This window comes from Siphateles boraxobius, unplaced genomic scaffold (assembly GCF_051911475.1).
Source record: "Siphateles boraxobius isolate OS27281-9 unplaced genomic scaffold, OSU_SipBor_1 68, whole genome shotgun sequence".
Classification (NCBI taxonomy): domain Eukaryota; kingdom Metazoa; phylum Chordata; class Actinopteri; order Cypriniformes; family Leuciscidae; genus Siphateles; species Siphateles boraxobius.
The window spans coordinates 7,727,718-7,746,742 of NW_027509195.1; the positions used below are offsets into that span (position 1 = coordinate 7,727,718).

Genomic DNA, 19,025 nt, shown 5'->3' on the forward strand with positions numbered 1-19,025 from the left:
AAGGGTTACCTGTCTTGCAAAACCCTTCTTTATAATAATATTTCTATTTACTAACGTGATTTAAAAAAACCACTCGTATAAACACAACAAATACATTTGAACTGGTTTGTCAATCATGAACCGTCCGATACAATTCCTCATAACGGAAGTCTCGAGCTACTGTTGCTATTGTTACCACAGGTAAACTGTTCTCAAGCGTAAATTTAATTTAAAATCTAACTTTATTGTTTATGGAAATATTGTTAGAAATAATTTTTTTTTTTTACAAAAATACCATTTTCCTCTCCCCAATCTTTTGTTTGCACTTCCATATGGGGGTTCAGGCCTTGATAAGGGTCCAACCCCTCCAAAGCCTTAGTTTTTTTTTTACTGATAACATTTTTTGCCCATAACATATTTGAAGACTTTAAAGAAATAGTGAGAGGTCGTGCATTTAACCTCTGGACAGCAGCACATTAATCACAAGCAACAACAATGTTGTTTTAAAAATAACCCCTTACAGTACGGTTCGTCAAACCTGTTCGCCTTTTGTGATCGCGCAGGGACGGACCGCACGGACGCGCAGCCAATGAGCAACTGAACACACACGGACACATGGGAATATCTGACATATCTCCCCAACTCTGACCTTGAGGGGAACAATAAAAGAGGACCAGGCCACTTCTTCCGAGGCCAACCCGTTTAGACATTACTGAGGTCAGTATTCAAACGCATGTGCTTTCCACAGCGCTGTTTGGATAGTGCGTCGTGCCTTGCCCGTTTTGAAGAATCCGAGGTTTTTGTACACAAATATTTACCAAGATTGTGGATTAGAGATTGGCTTTTTTTCAACACATGCCTATGTGAAACAAAACAAAGAGGAGAAAATCTTTTTTTCTAACAAAGTTTCTACGACGTTACAGGTGTTTGAGTGCAGGTCCGGGACCGGAAGCGTTAATCATGTCCCGCTTTATGGAATTGAGGGAGTTCGGAGATGCGGCCACATTCCTGCGTAAAACCAACCTGGAACAACTCGCTGCGCAGTCCCATGCGTTTGATGGTACTGTCAGACGTCCTGTTTGTGTCCTATGTGAAAACGAGTTTTTTTTTTTTTTTTTTTTGGTGCAGAATCCTATAAAAATTCAAAGAATTAATTTTAAATCCAATCCAATTAAGACAATTAAGATGAGCCTGTATTGTGCATGTGAAAACGCATAGATATCTTGACATAACACGCAATTTTGTTTATTTTAAATGTAAATAAATGCAATATATACTATAACCTGAATTATAAATTAATATAATAATAATAATAGTAGTATTATGTTTAATTGGTTTTGCATGCATAAGAGATTTATCTACCATGGTTTGTTATGTTGCCTGTCTAACAGTTCAATTAAGAAGTGACAAATACTTCTGTGTGCAGGGAAGAAACGTGTTTATATTCCAGATGAGAATGAAGCCTACATTGAGGTGGAGATCAAAGATACCGATGGAGACAAAGTCATGGTGGAGACCAAAGATGGAATGGTCAGTGATGCTTAAACTGCCCATGTTATTTTCTGTGACCACACTGAAAAAAATATGAATCACTATTTTTGTCTTATTTTTCAGTAATTATATGTACATTCTTACAAGTTACAATTTTTGAAAAGAAATTAGATCTTTCTTACCTCATTGGCAAAAATAATTATTGTTTTAAGCAAAAAGCTTATGCTAAAAAAATTAGGGGAAAAAAATAAATAAATTGAAGTATTTGTTTTAGGTGTTTTCACTTGAGGAAAAAAGATTACATTTTATTGCAGTGTATACCAATGCTGATGTTGTCTGTGGGCTGATTTTTTTTTTTGTGCTTATTGTATAGCAAATAGTTAAGTTCACCAGGCCAATTTCACATGTTTCTACAATTGTCATTCAAGTGACTACATTCCTTCTGCAGTGGAAAAAGAAAATGTATCATAAGGTGGTGATTAAATTCTTTAATCTAATACTGACAGCTGTTAACAGTGAAAGAGGATGACATTCAGCAGATGAATCCCCCGAAGTTTGACATGATTGAAGACATGGCCATGCTTACGCACCTCAATGAGGCCTCTGTTCTTTTCAACCTCAGCCGTCGCTACAGTTTCTGGATGATCTATGTGAGACACGACTTTATCATTTACTATTTAACAGCTCTCTATATCTAAAAGAGTTTTAAAAATAACTCGAGATTCAAGTTATCTGTTTCTTTGATGTTCTTCGTAGCTTTTGGATAATTTTTTGGGTTTCTCAGTCTTCATGCGTGTTCTTTTCTGTCTGTCCACAGACATATTCAGGGCTGTTTTGTGTGACAGTGAACCCGTATAAATGGCTTCCTGTCTATTCTCCTGAAGTGGTTGCAGCGTATAAGGGAAAGCGTCGCTCAGATGTTCCGCCTCACATCTATTCCATAGCAGACAATGCCTACAATGACATGCTAAAAAGTATGGTCTGAAACATATTTCACTTTTGATCTCTATTTCACACAGGCCTTGTTGCATGTGTTTTGATTCTGAATAGCACTTTGGTAAAAAGATAATGCATTTCGTTCTTTATTCTTTGCCATGTACTCAGTAAACTTTTTTCTTTGTAGATCGTGAAAACCAGTCAATGCTTATCACGTAAGTAAGCTTCCACCACGACATTCTGTTCTACAACTATTAGGTCAGAATGATCTGAAATCCTTTTTGCTCATTATTTAATCATGAAGCGGTATACAAAATGGATTTTTGTCATTTTGAAGAATTTTCTTTTTTCTTTTTCAATCTTTCTTCTTGGTTTTAATAATGTTTCATGTATATTTCACATAAATTTTGTCCATGCCTAGCGGAGAATCCGGTGCTGGCAAAACTGTCAACACGAAACGCGTAATTCAGTATTTTGCCATTATAGCTGCTCTTGGTGAAGCAGGGGGCAAAAAAGGAGTAAGGGCAGAAACTTCTCTAGTTCTTTTTCTTTTTGTCATCACCCATCCTTATCCCTTGTTTTTGTCTCCCTGCGAGTCTTACTTTTGTTCCTCTACATCTTGTTTTTGGGGATTTTTAATCACGTCTAAATGTTTATCTATTCCTTTTGGATCCAGACATCCTTTTAACCGATAAGGAGTGACCCTCAGAGTTTTGTTTCCCAAGTTTTGTTTTCCCGTTCCAGTATGATTTTATAAACCCTTTTTATACCACTCTTTACATTGCCCATCTCCTTTTTGCAATGTCTCTCATATTGCCTTTTGTTTTTAACATTATAAGCTCCCTTTTCACTTTGCCTTTTTGAAAAAAAGAAAAAATCCTGCTTTAATCTATTTTCCCCTCAATCATGACAGATAATATTTCATTTTCATTTCCATTAGTTTGTTCTATCCTACTCATAGATCTAATTTTAGTGTTCGATTATAAAACATTTCTCTGTTTTCAACGTAAATAGGGTACATTAGAGGATCAGATAATTGAGGCCAACCCAGCTATGGAAGCTTTTGGCAATGCAAAAACCCTGAGGAATGACAACTCATCCCGATTTGTGAGTAAACATCGTAAGATGAGCACAACATCTCATTTTCTTACAGTATCGTTCTCCGTTTTACTTTTTTCCTTCTCTTTTACACAGGGTAAATTCATTCGAATCCATTTTGCTCCTACAGGGAAACTTGCATCTTCTGACATCGACATCTGTAAGCTGATTTGAAAAATAATACTGTTAATAGATTATATATATTGTTATTCCTTCAAATCCTGTTCCATTTCACATTCTCTTTTGTTTAGATCTTCTGGAAAAATCTAGAGTGATTTTTCAGCAAACTGGAGAGAGAAGCTACCACATCTACTACCAGATCCTCTCGCAAAGGAAACCAGAACTCCTAGGTATTCAGAGGAAACACAGACAGCATAACTACTATTTTAGCTAAAGAACTAAGTATACATCAAATAAAGATGTTAAAATGCCAGCAGAATTCAATCCTCAGTGCACTGTGTGACTTAAAAACCAGACCTCTTTCATGTGTTATACAGACATGCTGCTGGTGTCATCAAATCCCTTTGACTACCACTTCTGCTCGCAGGGTGTTATAACTGTTGACCACATGGATGATGGAGATGAGCTGCTTGCAACTGATGTAAGTATTTGTATGATGGAGATCACTGCAAAGAGATACAGATGATAATTATTCCACATAAACACAGAATGATCACTCACCTTTAATGCAACTTGCTTACCTTCCTCTCTAGCATGCGATGGACACCCTTGGTTTCACTCCTGAGGAGAAGAATGGCTGTTACAAGATAGTCGGTGCCATCATGCACTTTGGCAACATGAAGTTCAAAGTGCGGCAGAGAGAGGAGCAAGCAGAGGCAGATGGCACTGAAAGTAAGAGGGATTCTGTCATTAGCAAGGGCATCGTCTCAGCCAGCATCTTGGTTTGGCTAAGCGCTGTGATTTTGTTACTCAGGTGCAGACAAAGCCTCCTATCTCATGGGGATCAGTTCAGCTGACCTCATAAAAGGACTGCTTCACCCTAGAGTGAAAGTGGGCAGTGAGTACATTGTCAAAGGACAGACAGTTGAACAGGTCAGTTTGGTCAGTAAATGATGAATTAGTATCCCTGCTATTTAATTTCACCAAGCAGTGAGAGTATTTGTGCTTTTGTGTCATGACAGGTGACCTATGCTGTTGGTGCTTTGGCCAAAGCCACGTATGACCGCATGTTTAAATGGCTGGTGAGCAGAATCAATAAAACCCTATACACGACCATCCCCCGTCAGTTCTTCATAGGAGTGCTGGACATAGCAGGCTTTGAGATCTTTGAGGTAAGTCAGTTTGTATATTTGTAAATTGCTTGTATGTTGCTTTGCATCACTCATTACCACTGTCTCCACATCAGATGTGTATTTAAAGATAGAAGATACAAGATTAGAAAAATATGGAATTTCTCCATTAATCGCAAATTTCATTAGATTGACACAATTTTGATTCTTAAAAGCTCATTTTTTTTACCCTGTGGAAGTGGTTCCTGCACCACTTTTCAGGGATTCATCGAGTCTTATGTACTGGTTCTTGGTAGTGAATAAAAAAATATGCATTGCAAACACAATTTAGTCCAATTCACAAACAAATAACTCTTTTGAGTCAGTCTTTTTAGTGATAAAGTTGATGTACTTGAAAAGCTACTCATAGTCAGTAGAATGTCTGTTGGAAACCATCAAAATAAAGCGTTAGCAGATATTAAGCAGACAGTCTACTAATATTCCAATGACTTGTAGCTGACATAAAGTTGCAAAGATACTTATAGTTAGTAGAACGAATGTCTAAAGTGGACTATAACATTAAATAACAATCAGATTGAATTGTGAACTTACTTAGAACGGATTCAGGAAATGTACATTGATACCCACCCATATGCATTATTCAGTACTCATTGTACTCACTTATTTGAAAAACTCTTTCTCTTCTGTTTCCCTGAACAGTTCAACAACTTTGAGCAAATGTGCATCAACTTCACCAATGAGAAACTGCAACAGTTTTTCAATCATCACATGTTCATCCTAGAGCAGGAGGAGTACAAGACAGAGGGCATAGAGTGGACTTTCATAGACTTTGGATTAGATCTGCAAGCCTGCATTGACCTCATTGAGAAGGTTGATATAGAATTACATACAACTCTGTGAAAGCATGTGTAAGTTTGTATAAGATAATACTGAGCAACTCTAGCTGTCACATCCTTCTTGTGTTGTTTGCAGCCATTGGGTATACTGTCTATTCTGGAGGAAGAGTGCATGTTCCCTAAAGCCACAGAGAGCAGCTTCAAAGCTAAACTTTACGATAATCACCTTGGCAAGTCTCCCAATTTCCTGAAACCGAGGCCAGACAAAAAACGCAAATATGACACTCACTTTGAGCTGGTGCATTACGCTGGAGTGGTGAGTGAAAATAACATCATATTCACATACATATTTACCATAGCATACAATAATAGACTCTTTGTAAGCCGCATTACTGGAGCCATTGGAATTTGTTAAGCAATTTACAGTATGCAATGCCACCCTAGAATGGCACCATTTAAGTAACAGGGATTGTCTGGAGCAAGCTGAGGTTAAGTGCCTTGCTTAATGGCACAATGGTGATAGCTCAAGAGTGGCAAAGGATAAATCACTTGATTACTATAATTCACTTAACACATAATATCAATTCACATAACATGTATGTTGTCAGGTGCCGTACAACATCAATGGATGGCTTGACAAAAACAGAGATCCTCTAAATGAAACAGTGGTGGGAATCTTCCAGAGATCGTCCAACAAGTTAATGGCAGTCCTCTTCGAGAACTTCATCAGCTTAGATTCAGGTGTATATTAATACAACTGATATTAAAAAGATGATTCCACTAGGCCAGATTGTACTGAGGTGTTTTACACGTATTGTTACAAGTACAGAAGCAAAGCCAGGGGGCAGAGAGAAGAGGAAGAAAGGTGCTTCATTCCAAACAGTGTCCCAGCTGCATAAGGTGGGTAAGAGTGAGGAGATACGGAGGAGAGATTATGCATTTTCTATAGGTATACTGTGTGATATCAAATGACGTTATGTCTAAATGCACCATAAAAGCAACTTTTCACTTCTCTGCAAAAAAAAAAATCTGCAAATGTTAGATATTGGAAATGGTTTTGGAAAGTGAGCCAGTTAAGACTTGCAGTGATGTTTAGGTAATCTGACCCATGAACATCACTTTAAGTCTGTGCTGGCTCAGCTTTCACCAGCTGCAGATGCAAAGACGTAGGTAAGATCTGACCCAGTAGTTACAACCATGGAGACTGTGAGCTGATTTAAAATTTGTTTAAATCTTAACATGTTGCATAATGACCTTTCCTTCTATATCACTCTAGGAGAATCTAAACAAGTTGATGGCTAATTTGAGAAGCACCCAGCCTCATTTTGTGCGCTGCATTATCCCCAATGAGTCAAAGACCCCAGGTACAAAAAAATTCAGTGTTGAGGATAAAACCATTTGTTATGCTAGAAAGATCTACATAAACCAACCGCAAACACACCATCAGTCTTCAGTTTCTGTTCTTGTTTCTGATAGGGATGATGGAGCCATTTCTGGTTCTGCACCAGCTTCGCTGCAATGGTGTTCTTGAAGGAATCCGCATTTGCAGGAAGGGATTCCCCAACCGGATTCTCTATGCAGAGTTCAAACAGCGGTGAGTTTTTCTTCATAAGTCACACTTGTAATTAGGTACACAAGAGACTGGATAATGCTGGAATGACAGGAAGATTATTTTAGTGAATGGTAATTAAATGAAAATTTAACACAGGTAGTGCATTATCACAAGTAATGCATATCTCTTTGATTTTCATTACTTTAATTCTACTTTCTTGTATTAAAATGTAACAATTTAAAAGCCATTCTCAAGTCAATTTTGAATGGTGCACAACCCCAATAGAAAGATGAATAAAGATATTTAACTAAACCGTCATGATTTACCAGCTACCGTATCCTGAACCCTTTGGCCATCCCAGAGGACACATATGTGGACAGCAGGAAAGCTGTAGAAAAGTTGCTTGGGTCTCTGGATATCGACCACACACAGTACAAGTTTGGCCACAGCAAGGTTCATGAAATTGTTCTCTTTCACTCCTATCATGCCCACTACTGTATTTTCAGTTACTTAAAACACATCCCAGGCTACACTGACCTGTGAATCTGTCCTTCTTCAGGTTTTCTTTAAGGCGGGACTTCTTGGCCAGCTGGAGGACATGAGAGACGAACGTCTGTCTAAGATCCTCACCTTACTGCAGGCCTTCTGCAGAGGAAAACTCATGCAAATGGAGCGCAGAAGGATGATGAAAGAGAAGTATGTGCTATTTGGACAATAGTCATAAAGCATCTAAATAGCCAAACGCAAATAGTTTTGTTGTTACTCACTGACTGAAGAAGGTGTCAGATTGCAGATATCGTATCCTTAAGCCCTTTCTAAGCATGTCGATAAACTGTTGAGAGGGTGTGTAGGCCTATGAGCCTGTAAATCTATGGGAGGAATGTCTGAAGTGTATGCGGACTATGTTGTGGCGTGTGTCTGGCGTGTGTCCGTTTGTTTTGTGTGTGTGTGTGGTCACTACAGAAAAAGCCAGTTAAACCCCCTCCACCCAAAATGGCATTTACAAAAGCAGGTGTGGAGGTGGGTCATATATCCTGCAAACAGCGCACATACCAGTTGTTGATGGTTCCTTACCAGAGTGCCCCCTCCGATCTTTAATATAAATAACCTTCTTTTGTCCAGAATGGATATGGCTGGGAGCAGGCTGAAAACTGCTGGAATGCCATCCCAGGTGACAGGACATAAGTCCTCCTGTTTTTTCAGAAGGGTTCAGCTTTAGATAATCAACAACCTCTTCCTGACCTTTGACTGTTCCTGATTGTGTTGCCGCTTCAGCAATGCGGAATTGATTTACTCTTTAGGCATGCTCAGTATCACAGTGGGATTACTGATTTAGAACACACGAAACAATGGCGAGTGGCAGCCTGGCCCTATTTGGTGCTGGACATACTGAGCTAATTTAGAACAACAGGGGCAGGGAGTTTGAGGTGCAGGCTACAATATGGATACGGGTTATTTTATCCTTGGACACAAGGAGTTTTGAGAGAGTGTAAAAGGCTTCATCTTGATCGTCTTACAGTATGTATTAAAGATGTCCTGAGCTGATCTGAAGAATCGTTATTGGGGTCGATTAAACATTTTTTTATTGATCAGTAAGCCTGATCCTTAATTTTACATCAGCTGTCACTCTGGTGTTGTGCAGTAGGTGGCGGTATGCACCTTCAAGTGGGTTTGCCAACCGCCATTAAAAGGAAAAGAATAAGCTCAAGTGTGTGTGTGTGTGTGTGTGTGTGTGTGTGTGTGTGTGTGTGTGTGTGTGTATGATTATACATTCAAATCAATCCAGTGTACTTGAAGTGTGCACCAAGCACTAGGAAATTGCAAGTATAGAATCTGGACATGCTATCTGCAGATACTCAATATTCATTCACTCGGATCGTTTTGGGGGCACAAAAAACTTGATTGGGACATCCCTATTATGTATCTTATATTGAAACTTTGTAATGTATTTACCCAATGTTTTATGTAGTCCAAAATATTTTCCTACACCACTCCATATATACCAGCACCAGGGTCAATGACATTATGTTAATCTTTCATGGATCTATTTATTTAAAAATATATATGTTTAACATGCAAGTCTTACACACATTGACTTTAATACAGCACCTCTATGATATAAATTAGGGGGCATAAAATTCCCTTTAATTTTTTTTTAGCTTGAAGTTAAACATACCAGGGTAGTAAAAGTCTCCTGATATCAAGAAAATGAAGGGGAAAAAAGCTTCATTCTAAAAACTTTTGAAGAAAGAAAGGGTTGTGGAGCACCCAACATGCAGGTTAAAAGTTATAAGTGCACCCAACATTCAGGTAAAAAGGTTAAAAGTTATTTTATTGAGAAGTAATTCATTTTTTGTTTATTTTTTACCTTGAAATTATCTATATATAATGATTAAGATGTGCACTCACATGTAAGGAAGATGTGTTATATTTTACTTTATGATAAAACAAGATGACATTTTTGGGATCAGTATATTTAAACTTTTAGTTTTTTTGAACCATATGAAACCAACATGAATATAAAGAGTACATTTCTGAGAACTTGGCATATGTGTTTAAACCTGATTTTTCCATGGATAGTCATATACAGAATGTCATTGATCAACCATCTGATTAACTTCACTCAGGGAAGCTCTGATGGTGATTCAGTGGAACATCCGTGCCTTTTACGCAGTCAAGAACTGGCCATGGATGTGTCTGTTCTTCAAGATCAAACCCCTGCTGAGGAGCGCAGCTACAGAGAAGGAGCTGGCTACACTGAAGGAGGAGTTCCAGAAGCTAAAGGAGGCTCTTGAGAGGTCTGAGCTGAAGAGGAAGGAGTTTGAGGAGAAACAGATCTCTTTGGTGCAAGAGAAAAATGACCTCTCCTTACAACTTCAAGCGGTGAGTGCAAGAGTATATCATACCAATGAAACAAGAAGTTATGATTCAGAATCACATAGTTAATAGCAATCATATGTAATTGCTTTTATGCATCAAACACTAGTCAAAGGAAAGCTGGAAAGAATTCATTTTTACATTCTGACCCCAGGAACAGGATAATCTGGCTGATGCTGAAGACCGCTGTAACCTGCTGATCAAGGCTAAGATCCAGATGGAGGGGAAAATTAAGGACCTGATAGAGAGACTGGAGGATGAAGAGGAGGTTAATGCCACCATCCTGGCCAAGAAACGCAAACTTGAGGATGAGTGTATTGAGCTGAAAAAAGACCTGGATGACCTGGAGATTACTTTGGCCAAGGTGGAGAAGGAAAAACATGCCACTGAGAACAAGGTAACACTGATACGTTCATGGATGGGACAATGTGGTCTGCATTAGTTTCTCTAATGCACTGATTAACTAGTTATCTCTGGTTGGCTCAGGTGAAAAATCTGGTGGAGGAAATGGCTGCATTGGATGAATCCATCCTGAGGCTGACTAAAGAGAAGAAAGCCCTCCAGGATGCACATCAGCAGGCTCTGGAAGACCTGCAGACTGAGGAAAACAAAGTGAACATGCTGTCCAAGGCCAAGATCAAACTTGAGCAGCAGGTGGATGATGTGAGTATAAACTGGGCTCAGTAAAACCCTATGAGACAAATTTCAGAGTCTGTAGCAATTGGAAACTCCTTATTCACAGTACAGTGGAAATGAAAAGCTTATTAGCCTGCACGACAGTGTAACCTAGCACAATGGTTGAGTAATACATTTCTTAGATTTCATTGTTTATTATTATTTGTTAACTGGAACAGTTAGAGTGCTCTTTGGAGCAAGAGAAGAAAGTGCGTATGGATCTGGAGCGAGTGAAGCGAAAGCTTGAGGGCGATCTGAAGCTTTCCATGGAGTCATCCATGGATTTGGAGAACAACAAACAGCAGCTAGAGGACAGACTAAAGAAGTGAGCTTTTATAAGCATTACACAGTCGTTGTCGTGTTAAATGGAAGTACTGTGCTACAAAAATGCTCTAAGATTATGTTCTCTGATGAAATCTTTACTTGGTCTTTTGTGTAGGAAAGACCTCGAAATGGTTCAGATAGGTGCAAAGATTGAAGAGGAGCAAGCCTTGGTTATTCAACTTCAGAAGAAAATAAAAGAATTACAGGTAAAGAAATTATCTGGCTACTGCCCGAACATTACGTGTTTGCATAATGAGTTATTAATCTAACAGTATTATGGTAAACTGTTTACAGACCCGTATAGAAGAGCTTGAGGAGGAACTTGAGGCTGAAAGAGCAGCTCGATTAAAGTCGGACAAACAACGCAGTGATGTTTCAAGGGAACTGGAAGAGCTGAGTGAACGTCTGGAGGAAGCAGGAGGTGCTACTGCTGCCCAGATCGAGATGAACAAGAAGCGAGAGGCTGACTTTTTAAAGATGCGAAGAGATCTGGAAGAAGCCTCTCTGCATCATGAAACCACCATGGCCATGCTACGGAGAAAGCATGCGGACACTGTGGCAGAGATGGGCGAGCAACTGGACAACATGCAGAGGGTCAAACAAAGGCTGGAAAAGGAAAAGGCAGAAGCCAGAATGGAGTCTGAAGATTTGGCGTCTAACCTTGAACATCTCTCCAGAGCCAAAGTAAAACATCTCAATGAGCTTAACATGGTTTCTGAGATTCATAATGCCATTATGTTACTATTCATAAAGTTTATGGTTAAAACATATAGAGTAAACATGAATTGGGGTGAAAAATACTTTATTTATTGTTATTATATTTACAGTGCCAATTGAACTGTGAGAGAATTAACAAAGAGACTGATGTTTGCAGACCACAACAGAGAAAATGTGCAGGATGTACGAGGACCAGCTGAACGAGTCTAAAACCAAGGTGGAGGAACTCCAGAGGCAGCTAATGGATGTCACCTCTCAAAAAGCACGGGCTCAGACAGAAAGTGGTCAGTGTCCTACACTTTAAAAAGGAATAAAGATCAGGAGCCGGAAATATATTATACATTATGATTGGAAGTCTCCTATAGAAAATATGATTCACATTTTTTCTTAGAAACAAGTGCCAACACAGAGATCAAATAATTTAAGAACAAAGTAACTGGCACTTGGTAAAGTACCAACTGATGTTCCCTCTTTTCACTCTTACAATTATCAGCTGAGGTCAGCCGCAGACTGGAAGAGAGAGAGGTTCTGGTCATGCAACTGCAGCGAACAAAGAGTGCTCTCACCCAGACCATGGAGGAGATGAAGAAACAGCTAGAAGAAGAATGCAAAGTGAGCCGAATTTACAGATACATTGGATGCATTATGCCATTAGGGCAGTCAGTTAATTACAATTTCTAACCACAATTAATCACATATCAATGTTTGCTGAAGAAAGACATGAAGTATTACATTATTGTGGCAGAGAGGTAAAGTTTAGAAAAAATGTACCCTACCGTTCAAAAGTTTGGGGTAATTTTCTTTTGGAAAGAAATGAATACTTATATTCAGCAAGGATGCATTTAATTGCTCAAAAGTGACACTAGAGACTGGAGTAATGGCTGCTAAAAATTCAGTTTAGCCATCACAGGAACATTTTTTATTTTAAATTATATCAAAATAGAAAATAGTTATTTTAAACAAACTGTTTCACAATATTACTGTTTTTACTGTATTTGATCAAATAAATGCAGCTTTGGAGAGCATGAGAGACTTCTTAAAAAATCTTAATGACCCCAAACTTTTCACTGGTAGTGTTTATATATTCAATATATTAAACTAAGAGTGAATCACATTTAATATTATATTGTGTTTGTGTCCTTGTACCAGGCAAAGAACAGTTTAGCTCATGCGGTACAGTCATCCAGGCATGATTGTGAGCTCTTGAGAGAGCAGTTTGAGGAGGAGCAGGAGGCCAAATCCGAGTTGCAGCGTGCTCTCTCTAAAGCCAATGCGGAGATTGCACAGTGGAGGACAAAGTATGAGACTGATGCCATTCAGAGGACCGATGAACTAGAGGATGCCAAGTAAGAGACCACTCTGTCATCAGCCAATGTAACATAGGGTCTTTTTCACTTATCAAAAAGAATGACTGTTTTATTTAAAAAGCTGATTTATCTTTCTTCAGGAAGAAGCTGGTTGCACGGCTCCAGAGTTCTGAGGAGGCAGTGGAAGCTTCCAATGCCAAATGTGCCTCGCTGGAAAAGACCAAGCACCGTCTGCAGACTGAGATTGAGGACTTGATGGTTGACCTGGAACGCTCTAATGCTGTGGCTGTTGCACTGGACAAAAAGCAACGCAATTTTGATAAGGTCAGGACAAAAAAGTACATTTAAATATTTCATTTAACCAGAAGAAGAGATAAGCATTGTTCTTATTAATTTTCTACTACCACCTGTTTTTATTATTATTATGTCCAGGTGCTGTCTGAGTGGAGGCAGAAGTTTGAGGAAACACAGGCCGAGCTGGAAGGCTCTCAGAAAGAGTCACGCAGTCTCAGCACAGAGCTCTTTAAACTCAAAAACTCCTATGAAGAAGCCCTTGACCAGCTGGAGACCATCAAAAGGGAGAACAAGAACCTGCAGGGTACAAAGACTGTACATAGACTTTAGGAAAGAATATATCTGTGAAATTGCATACATTTATATTAATCAAGAGAGGTTATATTTTGGTCCAGAATGTTTTTCAAAATGAACCTTTGTTTTGCAGAGGAAATCACTGACTTGACTGATCAGATTAGTCAAGGCAACAAGACTATCCATGAGCTTGAACAGATGAAGAAGGTTTTGGACCATGAGAAGGGTAACATTCAAGCAGCACTGGAGGAGGCTGAGGTGATGAATATTTCCTGAGATACTAGACTATGCTCACCACCAGACATTTATAATGATGTACTTGGGTGAAAAGCTAATGTGTTGCTAACCCTGTGTGACTCAGGGCACTCTGGAGCACGAGGAGAGTAAAACCGTACGCATCCAGCTGGAACTCAGCCAGACCAGGACTGAGGTTGAAAAGAAACTTGCAGAGAGGGATGAAGAGATTGACAATCTCCGGTAAGGAACTTTTTTATATCTATTAAAAAAAAAGTAAACTATTAAAATATCACTATATAATTAAAACACGTGACTATTACCTATGCAGTCGAAACCATCAGCGGATTCTGGACACCATGCAGACCACTCTGGAAGCAGAAACCAGGGCCCGTAATGAGGCAATCAGGGTGAAGAAAAAGATGGAAGGAGATATGAATGAGATGGAGATCCATCTGAACCACGCAAACAGACAGGCTGTGGAGTCTCAAAAAATGGTGCGCAACCTACAGCTTCAAATCAAGGTGAGATGGGAGGGCTGATTGTAGCAATATGCAGATTTAAAATAACAATCAAATATTTAGAAACAGAGTAATCTTTAACTACAACTTTAAATACTCTCTAGTGATGCACAATATTAAGATTTTTTTATCGTATTCGTTGATATTGTATTGATTGTGCTCAATTCCCTATTTTTACATTTGGATTACCTTAAATTAATCTTTAAAGCTTTAATACTTTAATAAAATTGTAAATGTAATCTTTAGCAAATCTCAAAATGAATCCATTTTCATAATGTTGTGATGCCTAAAGCATTTAGTTTTTGAAGTTTTATTTTTAATTTATTCAAAATAGTATACATTTTAATATCAGACTTAACATAAAAATAATTACCAACTAATCTGTTTTGCCAAGAATCTTTATATCAGTGCATGCCTTCTAATCTTTATAACATACATTTAAAGGGATAGTTCACCCAAAAATGAAAATTCTGTCAGTATTTACTCACCCTCATGTTGTTCCAACCCAGTAAGACCTTCGTTCATCTTCGGAAAACGAATTAAGGTATTTTTGATGAAATCTGAGAGCTGGATCACTCCTCCATACTAGTCCATAGGCTTCTTCAGGGATTGAAACTTGCCAGCCCCGAAAAGTTTTTAAAGACATCGTTAAAATAGTCCAAGTGACTACAGTGGCTCAATCTTAAGTTTACCAAGCGACGAGAATACTTTTTGTGCGCAAAAACAAACAAAAATAACGACTTTATTTCAACTATTCATTTCCTTCTCTGTGGGCCTCTAGTCGGTTCACGTAGTGTGATTGCGTAGAGCTACGTCACACGTAGGCTCACTATTGGCCGACGCTGGTCATGTGTGTGATGTGTGACGTACAACAACAGAAGCTCTACGCTTTTACACTAGTGAACTGACTCGAGGCCCACAGAGAAGGAAATTAATAGTTGAAATAAAGTCGTTATCTTTGTTTTTTTTGCGCACAAAAAGTATTCTCGTCGTTTGATAAACTTAAGATTGAGCCACTGTAGTCACTTGGACTATTTTAACGATGTCTTTAATAACTTTTCGGGGAACAAGTGTCAATCCCTGAAGAAGCCTATGGACTAGTATGGAGGAGTGATCCAGCTCTCAGATTTCATCAAAAATATCTTAATTCTTGTTCCGAAGATGAATGAAGGTCTTACTGGGTTTGAACAACATGAGGGTTGGTAAATACTGACAGAATTTTCATTTTTGGGTGAACTATCCCTTTAAGTGTGTAAAAATTCAAATGTCAACTGCAATTGTTGTGTCTTCTCAGGAACTGCAAGTAGATTTAGATGAGTATGTACATCAGTGTGAGGACCTAAAGGAGCAAGTGGCAGTCACAGAAAGGAGAAACACCCTGCTAACTGCAGAGTTGGAGGAGTTGCGTGCAATGGTGGAACAAACAGACCGCATGCGTAAAGTCGCTGAGCACGAGCTTCTGGAGTCCAGTGAGCGAGTAAACCTGCTGCATGCTCAGGTATGATAAATGAATGAAACAAATGATCAATAATCAAATGTCATGATCTTACCTCACAATCCACTGATCTCTACAGAACACGGTAGTGTTGAACCACAAGAAGAAGCTCGAGGGTGATGTGTCCATGCTATCTGGGGAAGTGGACGATGCTCTGCAGGAGTGTCGCAGTGCTGAAGAGAAGGCGAAGAAGGCCATAACTGATGTGAGTTACTACTGTTTGCCTTATGACTAAGTTTTGCATGGCCAGAAAATGTCAAAATCTTATCTAATTTTTCACTGAAACACTTGTTTTGAGTGTGCTGTTTTATATTGTAACATATCCATCAAACATATCCATCATCAGGCAGCCATGATGGCGGAGGAGCTGAAGAAGGAGCAGGACACCAGCAGTCACCTGGAGAGGATGAAGAGGAACATGGAGCAGACCATCAAAGACCTGCAGATGCGTCTGGATGAGGCTGAGCAGATTGCTCTCAAGGGAGGAAAGAAACAGGTTCAGAAAATGGAAATTCGGGTGAGCGAAAAAAGAAAAAAAAAGTCCATTTGGTCCAGACATGAATATAACATTTTATGGAGTAATCTGTATCTGTGGGAACATTTCAATCATCAGGTGCGGGAGCTAGAGGGAGAGCTGGAGTGTGAGCAGAAGAAGAGTGGAGAGTTCCAAAAAGGATTGCGAAAATATGAGAGGAGGATTAAAGAGCTCACTTACCAGGTATTACTCACGGAGACATGACCCAGCAGGAAAAACTGTGTGCCCTTATCATCTCCAGCACATCTAAAAGACTTTGTGTTCTCTGTGCAGACAGAGGAAGACAGGAAAACTCTCCTGAGGATGCAAGACCTGATTGACAAATTACAGGCAAAGGTTAAGAGCTTCAAGAGACAAGCTGAGGATGTCGTACGTATTTTCCATTCCCTTGCAGTATCAACTCAGTCAAATAAAAATATGGTACAGTGTTGGACAGTAACAAAATGTTTCCTTTGTTCATCATGTGACCTGTCAAACAATATAGCATTGTCCATTTATTTAAAGATTACAGAGCATTGTATCTCGTTGTTGTGTGGCAGGAGGAGCAGGTCAACTGCAATATGACTCGGTTCAAGAAGATCCAGAATGAGCTGGAAGAGGCCGAGGAGAGGGCAGATATGGCTGAATCTCAGGTCAACAAGCTGCGTGTGCGCACTCGAGAGACTCATGTTGTCAAGGTAACACAGTAAACTGATCTCAGATACTTGTATAGATAGATCACCCAAAAATTAAACTTATGTCAATGAATTGCCACAACAAAACTGAAGCCATTTAGACAAAAAACAAACAAACAGACATTTCAAAATATCCTCTTTTATGTTACATAGAAGAGAGAAAGTCCTACAAAGTCATCAGAAAATGAAAATGACGGAATTTTAATTTTCGGGTGAACTGGCCTTTTAAGAGTGAATAAATGGAAGAAAAAGAAACCAATAAAAGTGAGTCATATCATAACAATCATAACTTTTTGTTCACAGATTGTGGAGTGAAGATGATTAAAGCAGATGATTTTTAAGAGTCATGTAGCTTGTGACAAGTACCTTTCCTTTCTTTTTTGCTCTTTGTAATATGCTGCAAGGCACAGAGGTTTTGGAAATGTTTAATGCTTACTGAAAGTCAACTAAAACTGATTTTTTTTTTCGTTGCAATTGCAGCCTGCAAAGATAAAATGCTTATTTTCAGATATCAAACACTAGTCTTGAAAAGTTTTTTTAAGCGGTCTACATCCTTCTTGGAAGAGGCTCAAGCTACAGAGCTCATAATTTGCTGTGTTGTGGAAAATCACAGTCATTAAAGTTCCTGTACCCTTCTGATTTTAAACTGGACTGAGTTGAAGTCCACAGTGTATTTGAAAAGCTATTTGGACATGATAAATAAACAGTGCCTAAATGGAAATGTTTGCATGATCATGTCAAGTTGCACAGAAATTAATGTGGAATAAAAATGTTAAGAATGCCTTGCTCTTGTTTTTCTGGTCAAACTCAACCTGCATCACCAAATAATTTGCCAAACCCATGCTTTCAATTTCAACAAAGTGGGATAATTGATCACTTTATATTCTTTCTAGGGATGCAAACTAAAAGTGTGAAAGTTCTCACAGTTGGTCTCCTAGAATTTCTTCATAGCTTATAATGCTGATTTCAAATTAATAAATAGTTAAAATATAACATTATGTAGAATCTGTGAAAAGGGGAATCTTTCTGAAGATCAAAAAAAAAAGATTTATTTTTCCATAGCTCTTCATGCTGGTCACCCAGTATGACTCAGCTACCAAAAACTGTATGAAGTAAAACCAACAAAACTGTCCAGCCTAACCAGACTGGAGATTAGTTCATCTGTGTAAGGCAAGACACTACAGGCAAAAACTTTTTTTTTTTTCATACACTGGTCAACATTCAAAATACACTTGTAAGTGTTTATTTTATTGCACTTAATCTATTTGCAGAATGTAATTGCAATATATATCTTTGTCACATTTTCAATTAAATCTCCGCTTGAGTAGCATTTACACCAAACTTTAGTTTTATTCCTATACATATTCCAATGGGTTTCTTCACGTATCATTTGCCTGATTTATACATTTCATTCTTAATTTTTTTTTTCTAGCTGTTAACAGTATTTTCACGGTAAAAGAAATTTCTAAAATTCTCTCTTAAAAAAACCTTAGACTCTTATGTCAACAAAAAACAATTTTGAACCTGGCTTTATCCAATGCTCAGATTTCTGTTCTGGAAATGTATGCAAATTAGTGCATATTTAATCAGATTAAAATACACAATAAGAATATTTTACCATAAAATTGCAGAATCAATCTACTGGGAAAGTGTGATATTGTGAGTTATTTTTTTACCCTATTCATCCGTGGTGTCTTGCTTTAGGCAAAGCTCTTTTCGTTAGCAGAAATCTGACAACAAAAAAAGTATTAGTTCCAACATACTCAGGTATCAAATTATTATAAAGCGTTGTTTATAAATTAAGAAGAACTGTTTGGCTCATTTCACTAAGCTAAACAAAGATCATAGATTACATAAAATATAAAGTAAAGCCAAACTGCAACTTGCCGTAAAAAATAAATAAAATAATAAACATACAAAAAATAATTAAAATCTC

General features: G+C 38.3%; 1 protein-coding gene across 3 annotated transcripts; it reads left to right on the top strand.

Moving 5' to 3' along the window:
- The first annotated feature begins 578 nt into the window (after positions 1 to 578).
- myh7bb (myosin, heavy chain 7B, cardiac muscle, beta b) lies at positions 579 to 17,870 on the top strand. Of its 3 annotated transcripts, none has more exons than XM_077214360.1 (43): positions 579 to 696; positions 903 to 1,039; positions 1,406 to 1,509; positions 1,977 to 2,120; positions 2,288 to 2,444; positions 2,594 to 2,621; positions 2,828 to 2,924; positions 3,421 to 3,513; positions 3,601 to 3,664; positions 3,756 to 3,854; positions 4,002 to 4,105; positions 4,218 to 4,356; positions 4,439 to 4,557; positions 4,647 to 4,796; positions 5,454 to 5,624; positions 5,727 to 5,906; positions 6,199 to 6,331; positions 6,414 to 6,490; positions 6,867 to 6,954; positions 7,067 to 7,184; positions 7,472 to 7,595; positions 7,702 to 7,838; positions 9,770 to 10,025; positions 10,174 to 10,416; positions 10,506 to 10,682; positions 10,874 to 11,019; positions 11,134 to 11,224; positions 11,313 to 11,702; positions 11,893 to 12,019; positions 12,229 to 12,347; positions 12,885 to 13,081; positions 13,183 to 13,366; positions 13,475 to 13,640; positions 13,764 to 13,888; positions 13,992 to 14,107; positions 14,196 to 14,388; positions 15,680 to 15,883; positions 15,960 to 16,085; positions 16,227 to 16,397; positions 16,494 to 16,598; positions 16,689 to 16,784; positions 16,955 to 17,092; positions 17,393 to 17,870. In XM_077214360.1, exons 2-43 carry the CDS (start codon positions 940 to 942, stop codon positions 17,402 to 17,404), a joined length of 5,808 nt encoding a protein of 1,935 aa, XP_077070475.1. In that variant the 5' UTR covers positions 579 to 696; positions 903 to 939; the 3' UTR covers positions 17,405 to 17,870. The 3 variants fall into 3 exon arrangements, with proteins under 3 accessions (XP_077070475.1, XP_077070476.1, XP_077070477.1); XM_077214361.1 differs by having other exon boundaries at positions 6,420 to 6,490; XM_077214362.1 differs by lacking the exons at positions 579 to 696; positions 903 to 1,039; positions 2,828 to 2,924.
- The last annotated feature ends 1,155 nt before the right edge of the window (positions 17,871 to 19,025 follow it).

Excerpts from the sequence above, each read along its gene's own strand:
- myh7bb (XM_077214360.1), top strand. The coding sequence starts at position 940 with ATGTCCCGCTTTATGGAATTGAGGGAGTTCGGAGATGCGGCCACATTC. Across the intron at positions 1,040-1,405 it reads GCAGTCCCATGCGTTTGATG|GGAAGAAACGTGTTTATATT; the intron begins GTACTGTCAGAC and ends TTCTGTGTGCAG. Across the intron at positions 6,332-6,413 it reads CTTCATCAGCTTAGATTCAG|GTACAGAAGCAAAGCCAGGG; the intron begins GTGTATATTAAT and ends GTATTGTTACAA.